The sequence below is a fragment of the Pipistrellus kuhlii genome, unplaced genomic scaffold (assembly GCF_014108245.1).
Source record: "Pipistrellus kuhlii isolate mPipKuh1 unplaced genomic scaffold, mPipKuh1.p scaffold_m20_p_6, whole genome shotgun sequence".
In the NCBI taxonomy this organism is placed as follows: domain Eukaryota; kingdom Metazoa; phylum Chordata; class Mammalia; order Chiroptera; family Vespertilionidae; genus Pipistrellus; species Pipistrellus kuhlii.
In genome coordinates, this window is record NW_023425562.1 from 79,915,916 (window position 1) to 79,938,214 (window position 22,299).

The 22,299-nt window shown below is 48.9% G+C and overlaps 2 protein-coding genes across 4 annotated transcripts; both read left to right on the forward strand.

Moving 5' to 3' along the window:
• Window positions 1–256: 256 nt before the first annotated feature.
• RTF2 (replication termination factor 2) lies at window positions 257–16,960 on the forward strand. Of its 3 annotated transcripts, none has more exons than XM_045574347.1 (9): window positions 257–414; window positions 2,211–2,305; window positions 2,985–3,078; window positions 5,328–5,467; window positions 7,735–7,813; window positions 13,155–13,268; window positions 15,425–15,479; window positions 15,558–15,653; window positions 16,520–16,960. In XM_045574347.1, exons 1-9 carry the CDS (start codon window positions 346–348, stop codon window positions 16,696–16,698), a joined length of 921 nt encoding a protein of 306 aa, XP_045430303.1. In that variant the 5' UTR covers window positions 257–345; the 3' UTR covers window positions 16,699–16,960. The 3 variants fall into 3 exon arrangements, with proteins under 3 accessions (XP_045430303.1, XP_036274671.1, XP_045430304.1); XM_036418778.2 differs by having other exon boundaries at window positions 16,523–16,960; XM_045574348.1 differs by lacking the exon at window positions 13,155–13,268.
• A 253-nt stretch (window positions 16,961–17,213) lies between these two features.
• Window positions 17,214–22,042, forward strand: LOC118707929 (protein FAM209B-like). Its single transcript, XM_036418779.2, has 2 exons — window positions 17,214–19,543; window positions 20,412–22,042. The coding sequence occupies exons 1-2, from the start codon at window positions 19,295–19,297 to the stop codon at window positions 20,673–20,675; spliced, it is 513 nt and encodes a 170-aa protein (XP_036274672.1). The 5' UTR covers window positions 17,214–19,294; the 3' UTR covers window positions 20,676–22,042.
• Window positions 22,043–22,299: the final 257 nt, after the last annotated feature.

Genomic DNA, 22,299 nt, shown 5'->3' on the forward strand with positions numbered 1-22,299 from the left:
CTCCAGTCCGCCGCGCCCCCGGGCGAGGGCGAGGGCGAGCGATCACGAGGGAGCGGCAGAAAACCAGCACCCACCACAAAGAGGAAGGGGCGGGCCGGCGGGAGTGGGGGAAACACGGAGCACCCCACTTCGCGCTCCAGGCCCAGCAGCCCACGCTGCGGGGCCACGCCCAGCGCCTAGCGACGCTCTCCATGGCAACCGAGACTTGGCAACGGCCCCGCCCCGCTGCGTCAAGGCGGGCGTGTTGCGTCATAATGGCGCGCCGGAAGTGACTCCCACAATTGCCTAAGACTACGGAAATTGGCTCTGTTCGGGAGTGTTGTTGACTCTGACACCCGGCTTGCGATGGGTTGCGACGGGGGTACAATCCCCAAGAGGCACGAACTGGTGAAGGGGCCCAAGAAGGTTGAGAAGGTCAGTGACGTGGGCTCGGGGGAGACTGGGGGTGGCGGGGCCCCCAGGGAGCGAGGAGAGGTGGGGGTGGGGCAGACGAAGCTGCGCTCATTTATCCCTTGGGGAGAACTTAAAATTAAATCAGTATTAATAACGGACCTTTATTGCGTGCTTGCTATTGCCATTCACCCGGAAGTGCCCTTAATATGGGGTGTCTCTTCCAATTCTCACATCGGTACGTACTATCATCATCCTCACTTTGCGGGCATGGAAATTGAGTGAAAAGGAGAAAGTTGCCACGCTAGTGACAGCGGCAGGATTTGAAGCCTGTCTGCCGTAGCAACAGCGATACAAATGGGTGCTGTTTACCGAGCTTTGTGTGCACTAACATCATTTCTCAGGGAACGACCCCTTATCCCCGTGAGAGCAGGTCCTTCTCTTAAAACTATAACACACACACACACACACACCCGTTCATGGCTGGTTGGTGTCGATCTCGGGACAGTAAGCCCCCGGTGGCAGTCTGTCCCTTTTCCCGCTCTGTAAGAAGCCCAGTTCCTAGCACACTAAAATCAATATAATGAATTTCTAATTCTCACAGGTAATTGATCAAATTATATGTCATTTCCATGCTACTGACAGGGAAATTGAGTCAGTAACATGACCAAGATTTCACATCCCATAGGTGATGAAACCAAGATTCCCATTAACTTGCTCAGGATTTCAAAGTTAGGCCTAGTCATTGCTTTTTGATAATAGAAGGCTCAGGCATTGTTTGACTTGGGCTCTACTACAGAGTGAATTTTGATAAAAGCTATTTAAATTGCTAACGTGTAGATTTGGATCTGGGGAATGGGTAGAGTAACAATTGCAGGAATGTGGGTTTGGTTTGTTTTTATTTGAAATAATAGAGAGTGGTGATTATAGCATGGACTCTGGAGCCAGCCTGCTCTTATCCTAGTGCCTTCATCTTTTTGCTGTGACCTTTTGTTGCCTCACTTTCCTCAAGAACAAAGGTGAAAATACTGAATGATAGGGTTTTTATGAGGATTAAAAGATTAAGTTACAGAAACCGATTAGCACAAGCAGACACAGTTGTTGCTTCAAAAAAAGAAAAAAATCAGCTTTAAGGGAATGTTTTTATTTTTCTATTTCTATTTTCTCCCAAATGTGCCATTTTGCTATGTTACATTATCCAGGTTTGGCTTTTAGGGGTGGGGGGAGGGGAGTGGGACATGAGATATTATATAGGTAAAGCTATCATTAGAAGGTTATGGTCTTACATCTGCATTTTCATACTGTGCTTAAGGATTTGATATGCCTCCTAGTGAACAGTTTGGAAAAAAAAAAACACTTCTGTTAAAACACTTGGTGATTTTATACAGAATTAAATAATCTTTATTCTAAATTTTTAAATAATAATTCCCATCTTCTCAGTGTTCCATCCTTCCATTCTGCTAAAACTTTGGAGCCTTTTCCATTGTTAGAAATTAAACTGGACTGTTTGCTTTTTCTGCATGGCTTCCCTAACTTACTGTTAAGATACAAATATTAATATTTATATATAGCTTACATAGGCAATTTAATGACTCGAGATAAACTGTTTTTTCATAGGTGTCATGCTTACAGGGGACTTCATTTCACATAGTATTGATTACTGTGACTTTTTAAATCCCAACTTTTGTGTCATTATCTTTGTGAAAACCAAAAATCATCATAGTCTGATATTACTGAATAAGCCTTTATGTGTTGATTGGTAGACCAGGTCTTTCAGAGGTGAAAATTAATTTAAAAGATTTTTATTTTTATTTTTGTAGGTTGACAAAGATGCTGAACTGGTGGCCCTATGGAACTATTGTGCACTAAGTCAAGAAATATTAAGGCGACCAATAGTTGCCTGTGAACTTGGCAGGTATGGTTCCTTAATAGTGTTGAGTTTTTATTAAATGATTTTTAAAAGAATTTTAATGTGTAAATGCAATTCTTGATTCATCAAATGTGAATCATCACAAGCAAATTTGTGAAACCTAGGTTATTATGTGAACATAATTCTGTACAAACCTGTTCATTTTGGTTTACTTAATCCATGGATTGAAAACACGGAGATTAATAGGAGCTGAGTTATAAACATATCGATAAATGTGTGAAGGAGCCATGTGGGGAATTAGGGAATGGTGGGAACTAGGGGAACCTGGAGAGCTCATGTCTCATCTAAAGGGGGAGCTGCTACTCTGTTCCAGCCCGTTGCAGTTCAAGAATGTGAGCCTAGTGGTTCTAGAACTTCTGATTTTATGTTTTCATCCAGGAAAAGCTGAAAATACGTACTTTTATATTAAATTTCCCAATTTTTGCAATCCTTGTTGAGTTCACATTCAGCCCTCAGACTGCCAATTTGAGCCCTTGACTTTAAACTAGTTTCTTTCTTTGTATGCTCTGGAAATAGTTGAGAGAGGATTAAATTTACTTTTTGAGTAAGGTTGGACATTTCTGTTATATGTAAAATGACTTTGGATTTTACTCAATTTAGTCTTTGTCCTTTGTATGAAGGTTAATTGTTGCCAGAATGTTTTGACTAATCTTTATTGTTGCAGACTTTATAACAAAGATGCTGTCATTGAGTTTCTACTGGACAAATCTTCCGAAAAGGCTCTTGCGAAGGCAGCATCTCACATTAAAAACATTAAGGTAACAAAGGTGATTCTGAAGTGCTCCAAGAGTTTCAGTGGTTAAGGTTTATCTTATAGAATTTATGTATGTTATAGACTGAACTCAAATATTTGGAATTTCAGTCCCACCCAGCCAGCTAATAAAGGTGTGATTTTTGGGTGGTCACTTAAGCTTAAGCCGGAAGGTCCCACACCTGTACTTTCTACATTATAAATCTGTTATGATTTAATATGCATGAGAGAGCTTTGAAAACTCTCACTGTGCCCTAGCCGGATTGGCCCAGTGGATAGAATATCAGCATACGGAACAAAGGATCCTGGGTTCACTTCCGGTCAAGGGTACGTACCTTGGTGGAAGGCTTCTCCCCAGCTGAGCCCTGGTTGGGGTGCATGCAGGAGGCAGCCAATCATTGTGTTTCTCTTCCATCAGTGTTTCTCTCTGTCTTTCCCTCTCTCTCCGACTCTTCCTAAAAATCAATGGGAAAATATCCTCACGTGAGGATTAACAAAAAAACAAAAACAAAACAAAATTCTTTTTAAAAACCTCTCAATGTGCTGTATAAACATTGGGAAGCCTTATTTCTGTAGTTAAAACTCAGCTACTTGAATTTTTTATTTGAAAAACACTTTTATATTATAGAATTAGAGAATTTTTTTCTTCCTTTTTTTAAAAGTATATTTTATTGATTTCAGAGAGGAAGGGAGAGGGAGAGATAAAAACATCAGTGATGAGAGAGAATCATTGATTGGCTGCCCGCAACCCAGGCATGTATGTGCCTTTGGCCAGAATCGAACGTGGGACCTTTCAGTCTGCAGGCTGACGCTCTATCCATTGAGCCAAATGAGCTAGGGCAGAATTAGAAATTTTATAGGTAGACCACTGTTGAGTCATTGTGGTTCTCTCTTGCTGACTAGAAGTACTGATTGGCAGTTAAAATTCTTTCATGATAGTGGAAAAACAAGGTTTGTAGTAAAGGAAGTTTGTTAAGAGGACAAAATTTTCAAATTTGGTCAGTGTGAGAAAAACTAGAAAAGTAGCAAAGAATTTGAGGACCATCAAGCTGTCAAACACTTGGTCTCGCCTTCAATATAAATACCACATGGCCAGTTAGTGAGGCTAAACCAGGACCAGAGCTCCTCATTCCTCATCTAAAATTTTGGGTATTTTCTTTTATTTCTTCTTTCTTTTTAAACGTTTATTATTATAGTAGGCTTTTTTTTCTTTTTAATTCTTGGGATGATTACAGGATACAGGATATGTTTATTTCAGACAAATTAGTAATTTTGAAATGTAGCTAATCATAGTAATGTAGAAATAACCATGCTGATTTTTGTCATCTTTTGCCTTGGGAAGAGTATCAAGAGACCATGATAACATAATTATTTCAAAAATGTGATTCTTATTGAAATTTATAAAGTTCTATACCTAAACCAGTATTCAATGTATGTGCTTGAGCTTTTCATTTTAATGCCACCAAAAAAAAAAAGCTCTCTTCCAAAAGTCTGAACTGTAAAGACAAAATGATTTAAACAAAGCAGTGCACACATACAAGGTTATCATTACTGTCAACCAATAGTCCACAAATACCCAGCGCAGAGAACTTGATGGGACACATCTCTGCTGTAAACTAGGAAGCTGACTGGATGGTGGCTTTCCTGCTGAGGTGCTCCAGAGGGTTGAAATCAGTGGTTCGGTTAAATGTGGAAAATGCCTCAAGGGCTAAAATTTGACTAAGTCACTCCTTGTAAAGTTGAATTTTTTGAAAACCTGAATGGCTGAGTCTTGGAATATGATCGTATTCTCTGGCTAATAGTGCGCTGTGGATTCATTAGACCATGCCTCAGATTTTACTGTCTCCCCAGCTTTGGAATAAACATGGGTAATCAGAAGTACGGAATAGCCTCAGTGAGGATTCATGAGCAGGGAAAAAGAGTCTTCCTCTCTGGATGAAATTATTATAGCTTTCTCTTAGTGGAGTAATTTTGCATGTCAGAAGTTACTTTTCCTTAAGTAGAAAATGTTTGTGAAATAGAAATTAACTAACTTATTTGCTAGTTGGTGAATTTTAAAAATCATCTTTTCTGTCACAATTTATTATTTAATTTTATAGCCGTGTTAATTGATGGCCACAGGAAAGGAGGTAGGAAGAAGAGGTTTGAATGGGAAGGGACTAGAATAACAATTTCTCTGTTGATTTAGGTGGTTATTAAGGGAAGAGTGATCCACTTAATCAAATGAATTCTTAAAATCTGGATGATTTTTCACAGCATGTGACAGAGCTGAGGCTTTCTGACAATCCCGCCTGGGAAGGGGATAAAGGAAACACAAAAGGAGACAAGCACGATGACCTCCAGCGCGCACGTTTCATCTGCCCGGTCGTGGGCTTGGAGATGAATGGCCGGCACAGGTCAGTCTGCTTAGGTAACACTGGTGCTGTAGGGTTTGACCGGAGCCTGGTAATCACAGACTTCTGTAAGGCGCTCTTCGGTTTGGATGGTTTGTGCCCTGTCAGCCAAGTCCACTAATGGGGCGTCCTCGTGCACTCACCCTGTTGTCTGTGGCCTTCTGTTCTCAAGAGAAGGAAAACTTGCAGTAAAGAGGGATTTTAAACATTTCTCTCCTGATGCTTTTTTTTAGAAAACATATTTTTATTGATTTCAGAGAGGAAGGGAGAGGGAGATAGAAATGTCAATGATGAGAATCATTGATCAGCTGTCTCCTGCACGCCCCCTACTGGGTAGTGAGCCCGCAACCCAGGCATGTGCCCTTAATAGGAATTGAACCTGGGACTCTTCAGACCATAGGCCGATGCTCTATCCACTGAGCCAAACCATCTAGGGCTTGTGATGCTTATGAAACGTGGGTTGGATTATCTGATCTCTTCCTAAGGGAAAGAAAGCAAAGGGCAGATGTTTCCTATCAAGCCTCCCATTTCCTTGTCATTGCTAAAAATTACACAATGGGTACAGTGTTACAGAACATGTGGTTGGTTGGTCAGCTCAAGGCCCAGCTGATAATTATTTGATTTGAATTTGTAGCCAAAGATCCTTTGGCTAAAGCACCAGAAATTTTAAGGTTGAGATTTATAATGAAAATGTAAGTGCCCTGTGTATTTCTCCCTTAAAAAATATAACTGTTGAATGAGTTAGTAGGTGTCTTTGTATAGGGAGTCTCTAAGCCAAAGCTCTAACTAAACTCTTCCCACCATTTAGAAATATTTCCAAAAGCTGGTAGTCTAGATGGAATCTTCCATCCAACACAATACATGTTTAAAGGTAGTAATTTTTACTACTTTTATTCAGGAAAGGGGGAGAAAGCATCTTAAGTAAGTGACAGTTTTTACTGAGCTGTAAACAACCACATTTCGTCTGGGGCTTCCTGGCACATTTGTATACATTCGTCTAACAGACATATGTGCTGTGTATGGCCAGCTATGCCAGAGAGCATCAGCACTCTGAGATTGAATAGCCTAGGATTCTGTTCTTCTTCAAGTCGTCTGGATTTAAGTCATTGCAGCCTCCCTCACTCAAACTTCAGCACATAGTGGTGGTTACTCAGCCTGACTGTGCTGATCATTGCGCAGTGTAGACGTGCATCTGATTGTCAGGTTGTACACCTTAAATATGCCCAATTCCTAGTTCTCAATTACACCTAAATAAAGCTGGAAAATAATGAAACAAAAGCTAATGTTCACCATTTGGATCAAGTAGGAACTATTCGGGAACCAGACTCATGTACCTAATCCCCTCCCCTCAGCCCCTAGCAAGCACACATCAGCTTCTGTCTCAATAGTTTTACCTGATCTGGATATTTCATCTATAATAATAAAAGCATAATATGCAAATAAGCCGAACAGCCGAACAGCAGAACGACCGTCCAGCCGGGGCTGCGAAGACCTACTCTTACACAAAGCATGTGCATCGGGCCTCTAGTATAAATATAGAAACCTAGAGTGTGTAACCTTTCGTGTCTAGCTCCCCACTTCTTTTTAAGAAAGCCATGGTTCACCCCAAAAGAGGAACTTCGAAGAAGCAAAGGCAGCTCCAGGGTCTCGGGCGGGGATTACCGGGAGCTGTTGCTCCGGTTGTGGCTTCTCCCAGTTTTTCCCTTCCTTTGCTCTTCCTCTCTCTCTTCCCAGGTAACTGGGCTTCCCCTGTTTGGCTCTTCCCTCCTGCTAGGGCTTTCACACAAGAAATTTGGTTGTCTGTCTCTTTAGTAAAGTTCGTATAATAAAGATTTAAATATATAGAAAAATATAAATGAATTAGTATTATAATAAACAATTGAGCCTCTGTTTAAAGAAAAAAAAAATCCTCAATTACTAATAATTAGTATCCATGAGTTTTTTTAAAAATAGGATTAATTTAATGAACTTAGTACAGTGTTATGAATCAGGTTTTTGTTAGGGCCGCCTGCAGCTGCTATAACCCCATGGAAACTGGAAAACCTTCTGTTGTGGTATTTTTAGAGGAATAAAAATTATATTTATATATTTTTATATAAAAATAAAATCATAAATATAAAATTATATTTATATATAAATATAATCAAATGGAACCATTTTTCTTTGTGGTTCTTGGCCTTTGTATAAACTGAACACATGTTCATTGATAATGTGGGTAATATTTTTAAATTATCATGTAAGTCATTCTCCATACTGAATTTTTCTCCCAGGTTTTGCTTCCTGCGGTGCTGTGGCTGCGTGTTTTCTGAACGAGCCTTGAAGGAGATAAGAGCAGAAGTCTGTCACACAGTGAGTTGTTGACATGAGTCAGTTGTTCTTCTTAGTGGCTGAGGAAACAGATGGTATGGGGTCCTCTCCCCCTGTGATTTCCATATCCTCCACTTTTTTCGGAAGCGTGGATCTATTTAATGTTTCTCTGTTTACACCCCTCCCATAGCTTGTTACTGCTGGAAGTTGGGTCTGTACTTCCATGTCCCTGCTGCCTGCCAGCTCAGCGCACTGGGCCGCTGCCTGAGAGCCCCTCCTGTCCTGTGCTTTGTTCCCTCTGCCCTGCCAGCCTGGAGGGTCCTTCCCGGGAATCTTAGTCAGAGGGATCGGTGCAAAGGAGGCAGCCAAGCAAAGTTGGAGCAAAAGCTCAGAAATGACAGAGGTCTTTGCTGGTTTAAGGAACAGAAAGTGGTGTAGGATGGGGAAGGAGAGGAGAAGTAGACGAGATTGGAGGGTCAGGCAGGGGTCACACCACCTAGGGCCCAGGCAGCCACGCTGGAGCAGTGGGAAGCCACAGCCACTTTTAAGGTAGGCCAGATGGCTATTCACCTTAAAATGATCCCTCTCTTAAAGAAGCCAGATGTGGAGGAGGACACACTGATGATTTTATTGTATTTATTTGGAATATAAAGACAAGCAAAAGGTCATTGGTAGAAAGAAGTTATTGTGGGGTGATTATGAGTAAAGCCATTGGATAATTTAGAATCTGTCCCATTAAGCTTTTACAAGAAAAGTTCAGAAAGTAAATTCCTAAATATACTTACTCCATCTCCTAGATTAACAATGTGAACAGGTGTCCAAGGGGAACAAGGCCGTGGTGGCAGTCCCTGTGCTCTTGGAGACAAGTCCTGCAGGAGCATATGTTCCCTGGAAAGGCCTATTCTACCTTGTTGCTTGAAGCCAGGCACCAAACTGATGGTAAAGATGCCATTGGAGGTCAGGGGCCAGAGCACTTTCTGTGGACAGAGCTGATGAGAATTGGCTTTAGGAGGAGGAGGTGTTTGCTCCTCAGTCAGACTTGCCCAGAGAACGGGACGGGACCTGCCTGTGGTGGGAGGGGGGCCAGTGTGGGGCGGTCCCAGACAGGACAGCAAACAGCATCAGAAGAAATAGCTCCCAAGTCGTTGCTCCTTCAGGCGTCTGCTGGCTGGAGGAGAATGTCTCTGTTTGCCCCCGTGTGACCCTCGAGCTCCTCAGAGAGAGGACCTATGCTCAGAGCTGTGGCAGGCAGGCTCCAGTGGGACTGTTTTGTGGTCTCTGCATTTTTATACTTATTTTATATTTATTGTAAGGGATGCTGTTCCTTAATTTATAACAGGAATATAAAATTAACTTTTAAAGTAAATTTAAATAGAAACAATGGGTAGATTTAAAGAAAAATGCTAAAATACTGACAGTAATGTGGCAGGGAAATGCCTGAAATTTGTGAAATGCTCTTGCAAATGATGGTGGTAGGTGGTGGGGGAGGGGATGGAGTAGGAGAGTTGGAGGGTGTTTTGAAGAAGAGGAAAAGGAGGAGCAGCCCCACTGGGGAGGAGCCCAGGCAGTCCAAGGAGATGGGGCACAAGGTGTGGTCACGCAGTGAGACAGGGCGACAGGCCAGAGATGTGAGTCAACTGGGTGTGAAGGTGAGCAGTGTGAGGACAGTGCCCAGTGCAAGTGCATCTCCCAGCTGGGAGCGTGAGTGTGAAGGTGAGCAGTGTGAGAACAGGACCCAGTGCAAGTGCATCTCCCAGCTGGGAGCCTGAGTGTGAAGGTGAGCAGTGTGAGGACAGTGCCCAGTGCAAGTGCATCTTCCAGCTGGGAGCGTGAGTGTGAAGGTGAGCAGTGTAAGAACAGGACCCAGTGCAAGTGCATCTCCCAGCTGGGAGCCTGAGTGTGAAAGTGAGCAGTGTGAGGACCCATTGCAAGTGCATCTCCCAGCTGGGAGCATGGGTGTGAAGGCGAGCAGTGTGAGGACAGGACCCAGTGAAGAGAGAAGCAGCAGCTCATTGGCTGTAACTGGGTAACTCATTTGTAGGTGTGGGTATACACTGGGAGGGAAGACACACAGATAGGATGTTTTCACAGTTGTGTCATGCTGTTTTGGTAATTAAAATTAACGAACTCTTTGCTGCTAATAATGATGGAGAGCTATCACTGCACACAGAGCTAGGCTGCAGGCTCACCCAGGAGAGTGGCACTCAGCACACAGCTCTCACTTCCTGTGACTGGGAGCGGCCTCATTTCTGAGCTGGTTGCTCATCTGTGAAGTGTGAACCATAGTGTCTATTGAGAGTCGCTGTGCGGCTGGCCTGCAGGCCCAAAGCCAGGCTCCGGAAGGGCTCATCACCTCGTCCCTACCAGTCAGGCCGACTCTCACTGCCGCCATCAGTTTGCACACGAAGCTGGTGATGGCCAGAACTTTCTGAACTGTTCACGCTTGGGAATGGTGGTTTTAAGACTTAGAATAACTAATTTTGGAGGTTTTTTGCAAACATTTTTGAAATATTCATGTTGCCACTATAATAATTCCAAATCATTACTTTATTTTTGATGCCAACAGCCCTTACTTTCTGTGCCACTTGTGCATATAAGCGGGTCACTTTTTTTGGAGAATTTGAGCTCCCTTTCTGAGCACCGGTCTGGACTGAAGAGCTTAGCTGTTCAAGTGGAAGCCAGGGCCCATTGGAGCTAGCCAGCTTTCCACAGAGAGAAAAGAAGACCACTTGCCGTGAGGGGGCAGGGGCTGCTTCCCTAGGCCTCCCAGAGAGCCTCTCTCAGCTCTCATACTGCCACCAAAACATTTAGTAACTAATTTTTATTCTTAAGGAGCCCCTCGCACCATGCCCAGCACTAGCAGGATTCACTAGTTTGTTAAGTGCATGGAGAACCTTCCAAATATTTGCATTTAGGATTTTCTAAGGCTCCATTTGATGTGCTTGCCCTGGAGAGGGAACAAAGGCAGCAGGTGGTTTGGGCACAGGGCGCTCAGCTAACTTCAGACCCTGAGATCAAACTTTATAAAGCCAGGGGGAGCCACCTTCTTGCTCTTCAGTGAAATGAAAATATTTTCAGAACAGCTCACCAGGGTGTGCACAGCAGCCTTATGCTTCTTTGGGGCTTTTCCCCAGTGTGAATAAGTAAATATTTTGAGGTTCGTAAATAGCTCTGAGAAGCTGCACCCCGCCCAGACAGGCCGTGCTCACACCTCGCCACGTGCTGTCACTTGTCACGTTTGTCCTGTACGGTAGCTTCCGTGTGGAGAGAGGCTCAGAGGATTTTTGGTTTGTTGTCTTGGGTTTCTTCTAAGCTGGGGCCAATGTAAAACATCCGGTCCCACCACACAAGTGTTAGCCCCACTTCACTGACACTCCCACCATGTAACCCCAGAGCCAGGGAACTGGGTGTTTTCAGTGGTTTCAGTGATGGCTCGTGAGTAGCGCACTCCTGTGGGCTGTGTTTTGCTCCCTGATAGAGACAAGCACGTGGCGGTGGGGTGCTGGCCTGCCCCCTCCCCTCAGTTCTGTTAGTGCTGTGTCCACAGTCCGGCTCAGGGTCACGTTGACATTTAGAAAAAGGTTCACGATAGAATAGCAGCTCTGTTGTCATTGCCTCCGCCAGCTTTCAGGCGGGTCGGGCCGGCCTCGGGCTGAGGCCTCGGGTTCGCTGCTGTGGCACCGGCGGCTGGCGGGGGAAGTTCCCGCGGAGGCCGCTCTGCAGGGCCGGCGGTTTCCCTTGTAAATGCGGTGGCAGCACTCGGTCTGCAAACCTCCCCTAGCCCTGACGCCTGGTGGTGGTGGTGGTGGTGGTGGTGGAGGTGTTTGTGTCTGTCTTGTGAAGTCAGCTTTATAGCCATAGTAAAAGTGTGTTAAACCTGTGACTCTGTTCCTGGATTCATTTCCAAGAAAATTAAGTGTTATTCTCCAGGTGGGAATGCGTAGCTCATAGAAAAGTACACTCCTCTTGGTGTTGGCACTACTGTTTTGCTCCACAGGAAGTTCTATTTGGAATATTTATGTACTTTAAAGGCTGGAGAGAGTGGCAGTTCTCATGTTACAGAGCAGATAGGGTCTCTGTCCACCAGACTCCAGTCTACATCCGTGTCCCTGAAATCACAGGTGGTTTCCAAAGTAGTGTGTGTGAGGGAGAGCACACCAGGCTTTGGGGGTACTGCCACTCCTTACACCCCTGCATGTAGATAATCCCTTACCTCCATACAGCAGCCTCTGTGGCCACACACAGGACAGTTACCTGGCTTCTAAGCATGAACAACAATTCGAAGACTAGGCACCCAGTCCCCTGAAGACGGGTCCGAGCGGAGCTGTAGACTCAGCAGCAGTAATCACCGTTACCGTTGGGGTGGGGTGCACTCCGTTACTTTTTGCAGCGCTGGAGTCTCTCCGGTAGCAGAAGTGATGTCCAGGGTAGTCCTCAAAATGGCATTGTGTGCGTAGTAACTCTCCATTCAAGCGTGGAATACTTGGAAGGCATTGGTTCCCAGCTCATCACTGTCCTCGCTCCTCAGCCCGGAACGGGGCAGCACGGGGTGCAGGGAAGAAGCCACAGGAAGCCGAGCGGCCAGGGAGGGAGAGTGCGGGCTGACGGAACCAAAGGGCACCTAACTCTTGTTCTCAGGAGGCCTCCTGACGCCCAGCCCAGCCCTCAGGGCCTTAGCACGCCTGACTCTGTTCCTGCAGGTCCCTCTCATTCCCTCTCCACGGAGGACACCCCCAGCAGAAGGCTCTGCCCCGCCTCCCTCAGTGTGGGCATCCCCAGGCCTCCTTCCACAGGACAGTCTGTCCCTCCTGCAGGCTTCCCTGCGTGATGGCGAGGAAAGGCTCCCTTCCTTACAGGCAGTCCTGACTGGATGCAGTATTGGGCCCCTGTCATTGTTATTTTTTTTTATACTTTTATTAATTTCAGAGAGGAAGGGAGAGGGGGAGAGAGATAGAAACATCAGTGATGAGAATCATTGATCGACTGCCTCCTGCCCTCCCCTCCTCACTGGGGATCGAGCCTGCAACCCGGGCATGTGCCCACAACCGGAATCAAACCTGGGACCCTTCAGTCTGCAGGCCGATGCTCTATCCACTGAGCAACTGGCTAGTGCTGTCATTGTTCTTATGCCTTCTCTGTGGCACCGACCTCAGGATTGTGGTCAAAGGACAGTGTTTTCAGCCATGAGAATGTACCAGACCCGCCCTAGAGGAGGAGCTGACCCCGAGTGATGGTCAGAGACAGACCACAGAGATCGCCAGCGAGGGCAGGCATGGGGCTGGCTGAGCCACCAGTGCGGGCAGGACCGCGGGCATCTCCCCGGGCCGCAGCGGCGGTGGCTGCCCTGGTCATGGGCTCTGTCCGTCTGTCTTGCTCTCTCCAGTGCGGGGCCGCCTTCCAGGAGGAAGACGTCATCGTGCTCAATGGCAGCAAGGCGGACGTGGACACTCTCAGGAGCAGGATGCAGGAGAAGAGGATGAGAGCGAGGGTGGGGAAGGTAAGCCTGTGTGTCCCTCCCCTGCTCCTCTGCCTCGCAGTGGCTGCGGGGGTTGGCAGGACCTGAGACCTTTTTACAACCTGGCAGGGCCTGGGCGCTGGACAGTCCAGCCTGCTCTGCCAACCCTATCACTGTGGGTGGGCACAGCACTTTTCTATTCCTCGCTCAGTGTCTTCAGTGAGTGCACAGGCCCGGAGCAGGGCCTGCCTGTCTGGGGTGGGGTGGGGTGGGAGCAGGACCTGTCTGGGGCAGGGTGGGAGAGGGCCTGTCTGGGGCGGGGTGGGACGGGTGGGAGCAGGTCCTGACTGGGGTGGGGCAGAGTGGGAGCAGGGCCTGCCTGTCTAGGGCGGGGTGGGGTGGGAGAGGGCCTGTCTGGGGCAGGGTGGGGTGGGAGAGGTCTGTCTGGGGCAGGGCGGGGTGGGGTGGGAGCAGGGCCTGTGTGGGGTGGGATGGCAACGGGGCTTGTCAGGGGCGGGTTGGGGTGGGGTGGGGTGGAGTGAGAGCAGGGCCTGTCTTGGGCGGGATGGGTTGGGGGAGTTGGGGGAGAAGGTGGGGCCTGTCAGGGGTGAGCGTTCGGGAGGGTGGCAGTGAGCCATCAGGATTGCTGCTCTCACTGATTTTTAGAAGAGAGTGGTCAGCCCTCCGAATTGGTGGGTTTTCATTACAGGATTCAACCAACCAGAAATCAGAAATATTCTGGGAGGGGGATGCAGAGATGATCCCAGAAAGTGCCAAAAAGCAAAGCTTTAATTGGCTGCACACGGAGCACTGTGCTGGATCCACAGGAGTGAAGTGATGTGTAGGCACCCCTGCCGTAGCCTCTGCTCATGTAGGTCACACGTAAATGCTCTTTCTATAAATGAATTTGTGTAAAGGACTTGAGTGTCCTTGGATTTTCGGCCCCGTGGGGTCCGGGAACCAGCGCTCATAACTAGTGAAATCAAGGACAGTCGCCGCCACCCAGCACATCCGAAGAGCCCACTGCTCAGATCTGAGTGTCCAGGAGCCAGCTGGGCCCTCGGGAGCCTGTGCCCACCCCGGCCCCATGGCCAGCCCCTCCACCAGCGCCTGGAGCACCGGGAGCTGCCCTCGCCTTCCTCGCCCCGGTGCTCCAGAGGGCGCCCGAGCCCCGAGATGCCAGAGTGGTGGCGGACACTTCAGTGAGTTGTCACCGTCTGTCCCAGGCCTCCCGGGGACACAGGTGCCCTCTCCGAAAGGTGCCCATGGCACTCTGGGAACGCCTCTCGGTTACTGCTGCTGGGCACTCGCAGCAGGAGACACCTAGCAACTGCTCCCATTACCTAAGTCTGCTGTGAGCCAGCTCAGAGCTCAGCAGCTGCCTCTCTCTGGAAGGCCTCGCTGTTATCCTCTGGTTAATGCTGCCTTGAAGTGAGCCAAGGTGTTCACGTCTTATACAGTGTTACAGATCACATGCCACATGTGTATTATAAGTTCAGGCTCCTGCCCAAGAGAGTTGCCTAATGAGGAGAACCTTCTGTGATGCTTAGTCTGCGTGTCTGTAGCACCATCTTTTGGCTACTTAGGGAAATGGCATTTTTAAAGGAAATTGTCTGAACAAGGTCCTGTTTCTCCTTCTATGATTGGATCGGTTCTATCACAGCCATGTGGCTTTAGAATGGTTCATTTCATTTTAAAAATTAGGAGCAACAGAATCTTAGTGCCTGAAAATCTTAATGGCAGTAATCCCGGGGCGAGGAGGACCGGCCCGGTGTCCTTCAGCACAGCCTCAGCCCTCATGGGCTGAGAGCAAACAGGAAGGCGGTGTGAGCGCCTGAGACACCCTGTGGGTGCTTGTCCAGCTGGGTCCTGTTCGGTTAGCTGCTCTTTGTGGACAGCAGTCACCACTCACTCTGACTTACCCTGAAAGCCGGCATCTGCCTTAGAAGTGTTGCGAATGTGATTTCTGGAACGTAAACGTAGGCAGATCTCTGCGGTGTGTTCTTGAGTGAGGCAAAGTGCATGACTGGAGACATGCGCAGGGGTCTGGGTCTGGAAAAATGGGCGCCTGGGGTGTCTTCAAATGAGCCCCGCCGTGAGGGCACCACGGCCTGGCGTGAGGCTGGGGGGAAGGGAGGACGGCCTGCGGAGGCCGCTATGGAGGGAACGTGGTGCATCTCCCCTTCCTCTCCCTCCAGAAAACAAAGAAGCCCAAGGCGGCAGAGGCTGTCTCGCACCCGGCTGCCGGTGAAGGTAGGTGCTCACCACAGCGGGCTGAGGGCGGCCTTCGTGCCCTGGTGGCACGCTTCTCTTACTTTGCTTCTCTTACAGCGTCCGAGGGGCCGTCGGGAATGAACATGGGAAAGCCGGAGGCCTCCAGCCTTGACCCCCGGGAGAAGAAAGTGGGCCCGGCTCCCAGAAGCGCAGGTGGGTCCCACGGAGCCCGCAGCGGCTGCTCTGAAGACTGGGCCCTGGGTCACGTCACAGCATTCTTGGCCAGAACTGAGAAACTGAGGCTCATCCTAAGGCCTGTCTGGGTCGTGCACTGAGCTCTCTTGGGGACTAGAAACACTTACCAGACCCTAGAGCGGGAGGCTGTCGGGATGGACGGGCCTGGCCACAAGCGCAGGCGCTCACTTGGCCTGCGGAGTGTGCGCTCGGTCCAGGCTCACAGGGCTGCCAGACCTGGGCCTGCACATCCCAGAGTCAGGGTAGAGGGCTGGGCTCGGCGTGGGGTGGGGGCTGGGTTTGTGTGCACTAAGGTGCTCAGAGCCACCCTCCCCACCTGCCTCTCAGCCAAGTCCTGAAAGTCATTCAACATACAGTGCAGAATTCAGTGCATTCCTCCTGAAACCTGCTACCTGTAACTAAAAAACAAAACCGTATTTATTTCACAAAAAGGAAAACACAGATTGGTTAGGTGCAAGAATGTATGGCCTCATGTTGTAAGAAGCAGCCGCAGTGGTTATGGGTTTCGATCCCTGCTCCCCATGTAGCAGCCCCCGGCAGGGGAGCTCACTCAGCCCCCTATTGCCTCTGATTCAACTGTAAGACAGGCCATCCCACCCCTCGTGAGGAGAGCCTGACATGTCAGCCATGGAGCTGGGTCCGTGTGGGCACGTGGCAAGTAGTTAATCGTGGCTTTGTCTCTAGGAGGTGGTGGCAGATGGTAAAGGGAGGAGGAGGAGGAAGGTTCCCGGGAGGAACAGGCTTACTATTCTCCCTTTGAGAATGTGGTGTTTGGAATGATCTTTAGTTCCAGCCGTAAAGCGTCTGGCTTTTCCTTCTCCCAGCAGCTAGCGGGAGCTCCTCTGGGAAAGCCGGGAAGCCTCCCTGTGGCGCCACGAAGAGGTCCATCGCCCAGAGCGAGGAGTCCGAGGCTTACAAGTCCCTCTTCACGACCCACAGCTCCGCCAAGCGCTCCAAGGAGGAGTCGGCCCACTGGGTCACCCACACGTCCTACTGCTTCTGAGCCCAGGCTGCGCCCGCGCCCGTGCAGGCTCCGTCCAGCTCCTGGAGGCAGGCGTGAGGGTGCTGCCTGGGCAGTGGGCCTGCACCGTGTCATTAAAGTGTCCCCAACCTCGGTGCCGGTGGCCACTCCTGCCTCTGAGGCACGTAGGTGACTCGCACACAGTGGCCGCTCTACCCTCTCCCGGCTTAGTGCTCCGTCCTGGCCCCCATGCTGTGCCTGCTGCGCTTCGTAGGCTGGAAACCATTAAAGATTCCAGATGCCTTGTGGGTGTGTGCGTGGCTCATTTTTACTAAAATCCCACGGTTTTGCTGCCAGCAGTGAATTACATAGAAGGGAGGAGCTTTGGCCACACTCTGCCTGCAGGTGTTTGCAGGAGCACTGAGAGGCCAGGACTCTGGCCGAATATTGGGGGAGGGGCATCCCTAGTTTATTATGCTGGGCCAGAATGGCCAAGGCTGAACCTGAGGGGGGGCAGTGAAGGATTGAAGAAAAGACGGGCGAGAATACAGCTGGGGCTCGGTGGATCTCCTGTACCTGGGTGAGGACACAGAAGACCCAGCCCGCAAGCCCATGCTTTGTTTTATAGTCTTTTAAAACAAGGGTGGATTAACGGGTACATAGATGTTCTTATTTTGGCAACACTTGCTGTACCTCCCACAGCCCATTAGTGCTTAGGAAGGAATCAGGGAGGCTGCAGGGTCAGGCTTAATGATGCAGGAGAGCTCTGCCCTCCAGGCTGGGACCTCTTTGTGGCCCTGCCACAGGTCAGCCCCAGGCTTGACCCTAGAGCTGCTCCCCACAGTTTATCACTTCTTGGAAGATAGAAGAGATCAAGTTGGGCACCTGGCATTTGATACAAAAGTAGACAAAGTCTGCCTTTCCTCTTGTTGGCCTGTATTTCTGTTCTGCCTCCCACTACGTTTTATAAGAAAGGTAAGCATCAGGACTAACTCCACGGTGTTGCGTCAATTCCTGTCTCTAAATGCTCTACATAAACATTTCCAAGTAATAAAACTCGCGTGGGACAAAACTTCCTGAGCATTTCTGTGGTTTGGGTCATCTCTAAATCAAGGCTTAGTGCGGTCCCCCCAACCACCAAATGTGAGAGCTCCATCAGGGGTGGATAACGTGGGGTACACACACCTGGGGGCACCTCAGAATACTCCCCAGGTGTGTCCCAGAGCACGGAAACACCCTCCCACTGGAGCCGTGTGAGGAGGGACTAGGGACAGACAAGCTGGCAAGGGTGAGCCCCTGAAGATCACGGGCACCCTCCAGCCGCAGCCAGAGACCAGGCCAGCGGCCTCCCAGCTGCCAGGTGTCTCCTGCGGGAGAGCCCCCTCTGTGGGCAGCACGCTGCCCTGGGGAGCATCTGTGCGGCACAGCCCGGCTCCCCGGCCCCTTTGGTTCCAGGCGGTCTTACAGAACCTTGGTCGCTGCCCAGAGCTCAGCACAGCTTGAAGCTCCCGGTGGACCCTTGATCACCTTCAGCAGAACGTTGGTTCCTGGGGAATAAGTGAGTCAGATGATCCAGGGGACTGGGACAAGCCTTGTGATCCATTCACGGCTCTTCCATTGTGTGTCATTCACTGGCCAGTGAGACTTCGCTATACTCCTGGCCTCCGCCTGCTGCCTTCAGACTGCGCTCACCTCCTGTCTAGGTGCCAGTTCCCTCCTGATGATCCTTCAGACTCCACCCAAATGCCCTTTTCAGGAAAGCCTTCCTGTGTCACCTGACACCTGCTGAACACTCCCTGCTCTAATCACCATTTAATAAGTTACCGTACATCCTTAGCTACCCCCGGGCCTGCACCTGGTGAAAGCAGTGAGTGAGGTGTGGGGATGGCAGGGCTGGAGAGGGCATTCCTCCTGGGACCAGTGTTTCCAGATCTCACACGTTTTCAAACGGAGCCAGAAATCTAGGTTCTAAAAAGAACCCCCAACCCCCCAACATTAAATCCTGCAAATATTATCTTTAGAAACAATGTAAGCCAATGGCTCCTAATGTACAGCCTTTGGTTTAATTTTTGTTTTTAGTCCTCACCTAAGGATATGTTTTTATTGATTGGAAAAGGAAAGAAACATCAATGTGTGACAGAAACATCCATCCGTTGCCTCCCGTACGCACCCTGACCAGGCATCGAACCCACAACCTAAGCATGTGCCCTGACCCTCAACCTTTGGTGTGTAGGACGACACTCCAACCACTGAGCCCCTGGCCAGGGCGCCTCTGGTTTAATGTCTTTCTCACTGGGCTCAGCTCCACAGGGTCACATGCCACGCATTTGACACAGCATCTGGACTTAAATGAATCACAAACAAAAGCTGGCCTCAGCCAGCTCAGCACCAGGGCGTCAGAAAGGCTGGCAAGGGCATGGCAACCACCATCCACCCTCTCTTGTTGATTGCCTGCTGGGAATGCCACCCGCTCCCTACGTCCTCCGACGGACCCTGGCCTCACTGGCCTCCCTGCCGCCATCACAATGGCCCGAGCCGCTCCTGGCTGGGGCCTCTGTGACATCAACCATCTCAGCCCAGCACTCAGAGTCCGGGTGCGAGGGCACCATGAGCAGCCTCCTCCCCCCCTCTGCTCACCATGCGGACCCTGAGATGGACCTTGTTCCTGCCCATGTGCCTGTCTTGCGGCTACGCCTTTATGTTTTCTTCTCTGAGGGAGAATGTCAAAGAGCCCCCCGGGAAGGTGCCTTGCGGAGGGCACTTCCGGATTAGGCAGAACCTACCAGTCCACGCCCCAAGCTGGCTCGTCAGCAAGTGGCTCTGGTTCTTTTTTATTATTCTGCTGTATGTAATTCTCAAGTATCGAAGAGAGATTGAGAAGAGTAAGGTAAGGACGGCTCCATTCTTTATCCCATGTTGCTGCCACCTCAGAAATCTCAGACTCCAAGACATGGAGGTGGTACAGGCAGGACGGTTGAGTAGAAGGGATTTTAATGCAAAGTAGCCACCTCGGTCCCGGGAGACCCTGGCCAGTCCTTTCCTGATGGAGCCCCAGACCCACCGAGGCTGGGGCCACACTGGAGACCACCTTCTGTTTACTGGGTGAAGGAAACCTTTGCTTGATATTCAGCCTGTTCAATGAGTTTGTTCCATGAGGATAGATTCAAGAACCTGGCATGTTTGAGTGGAAATTATTCACAGAGCCAGATTTGCTACCCGAGATTTAATTTCCCTAGCGTTTGATTTATTACAAGTTGCTGTGTCAAATGCAATTGATAGCATTGTCGCCAGTAAAGGTAGAGACCTTCCTAAAGGGATAGAGGTGTGAAAAGGTGGCAGCCCCTGCCTACAGCTGCAGTTGTCTCCACGGTGGGGAAAGAGATGGAAAATGGCAGCTTATTCTCTACCAGACGAACCCCATGCCTCCCCGGGCTGTGTCCAAACCAACCAGCGGGGGCTGGCCAGCCTCTCTGTGGAGGCCCAGACACTAGGTGTTTTCAGTTGCACTGAGTGACTCCACTCGGCCGCTTTAGTCTGAAAGCAGCCCTAGACAGTATGTGTGTGACCAAGCAGGGCTGTGTTCCAGTACAACTTCGTTTACAATAACAGGTTGGCCCTTGGGCAATACTGTTTGCCAGCCCCTGGACTCGAGCAACGCTAGAACCGTCTCCTCTTAGGTGAGCCCACCTCCCCTGGACCTGTGTCCAAGTGCCCAAAGCCCAGGGTGTTATTCACCCGCACCTCTTCGTTGGCAGGAAAGGATCCTTCCCAGCCCTCGGGGCTCTCCGGTTCGTGCTGCACCGAAGAAGAACCAGGGTGCGTGCCCCAGCAAAAACTACGCTCTCCACACCTTAAACCAACTCGAGATGGACCTCGTGCAGCTCATGTCCAAGGTGCGGAATCTGAAAGTCGCCATGGTAACTGCCAGTGAACACAAGGCGCAGAACTTTGAGAGGCCCATAGGCCCACATAGCAATGTGACCATCTATGAGATATGGGGCGAAGAAGAGTGGGAGTGAATGGATGTGTGTGTCAGAGAAGGACAGCAAAGTCGAGGGTAGGCACGCCATATGCAAACCAATAAAACTGTTCTGAAGAAAAATCTCAAATCTGAGATATTTCCCCCCTCTTTGGTTAAACCTGAAAAAAATAAATGTGAGACCAGTAGCCCTGGCCGTCGCCATTAAGGTTTTGGTTTTTGTGCCTTTCTCGCTTCCCCTAGGGTTGAGGTGGTGAGACTCCTGGCCATGGGGCCAGGGCCTGTAGGACAAGGTTTGGGAAATTTGGGATGTTAATCTCATTTCCATTGTTACTGTCTTTATATTAGCTATTATTTGTGCAAATGATGGAACTGATTACCTTTGTAATTGATTACATTATAAAGGACAACTTTAATTATGGGTTTAAAAAATGATTGAATTAAGGGTGTGTGTGTGAGAGAGAGAAGAGAAAGAGAGAGAGAGAGAGAGAGAGAGAGAGAGAGAGAGAGAGAGAGGGGCAGATGATGGTTTCCAGAACCACTTACTTGATTTTCTTACCCCAAAAGTCTTATTCATTTCAGCTCATGATGCATTGATTGCCTTCTACCAATTAGCAGTTACATATGTCTAACTGGATTAAGAAAATGGAGAGTTGATTCATACTAACTAGGGCTTTGTCAGTTACTTGCTATGAATGTTCTTTATTATACCTATTAAAATATGGATGTTTTGGCATGCTAATATGGCCAATGGGAAGTACACTTGCTTAATGCGGCTGTTAAATTAGCTTATGGCCCCTTCTGTAGGCCGCCCTGACGGTTCACAGATGCGCCGTGTGGGGCTAGAGGAGCAGCTGAGGACCAGGGCCATTCCCTTCCTTCCACCTTCCTTCCCAGCTACAGAAGGTGAAGTCCGCCCTGGCTGGTGTGGCTCAGCTGGACGTCCTCCCGTGCACCCAAAGGTCACCAGGTCCATTCCTGGTTAGGGCATGTATCCAGGTTGTGGGTTCGGTCCCTGGTTGGCAGCCATTTGAAGGTGTTTTTCACTCTCCCCATCCCCCGTCCTCTCTCTCTAATAATTAATAAAAATATGTTTACCCAAAAAAAAGTTCATTCCCACTGCTTGAGCAACATCTTCGGCATCTGTCCCACGTGAGCGTAGGAGTTAGGGCTCTAATGAAAGCTGCCTGTCTGCTCCCTCTTGTCAATGTTACTCATCTTTGAAAAGTGGTCCCTGAACACTTGACTGCAACTTACAGGATAGGGGAGAACAGAAGGAGCTGAGATTAATTCTGGGTTCTTACTGTTTTCAATCAAATGAGACTGAGTTATTTTCACTGGACACTGAAGAAACTCAGATAAGCTAAAAATGCTTTGGCTTTAGCCTGTGAATTCAATATGGGGCAGATTTTATTTTTTTTAAAATATATTTTATTGATATTTCACAGAGAGGAAGGGAGAGGGATAGAGAGCTAGAAACATCGATAAGAGAGAAACATGGACCAGCTGCCTCCTTCATACCCCCCACTGGGGATGTGCCTGCAACCAAGGCACATGCCCCTGACAGGAATCGAACCTGGGACCTTTCAGTCCGCAGGCCGACGCTCCATCCACTGAGCCAAACCAGCTTCTGCTCAACATGGGGCAGATGTTAGATTAAAATA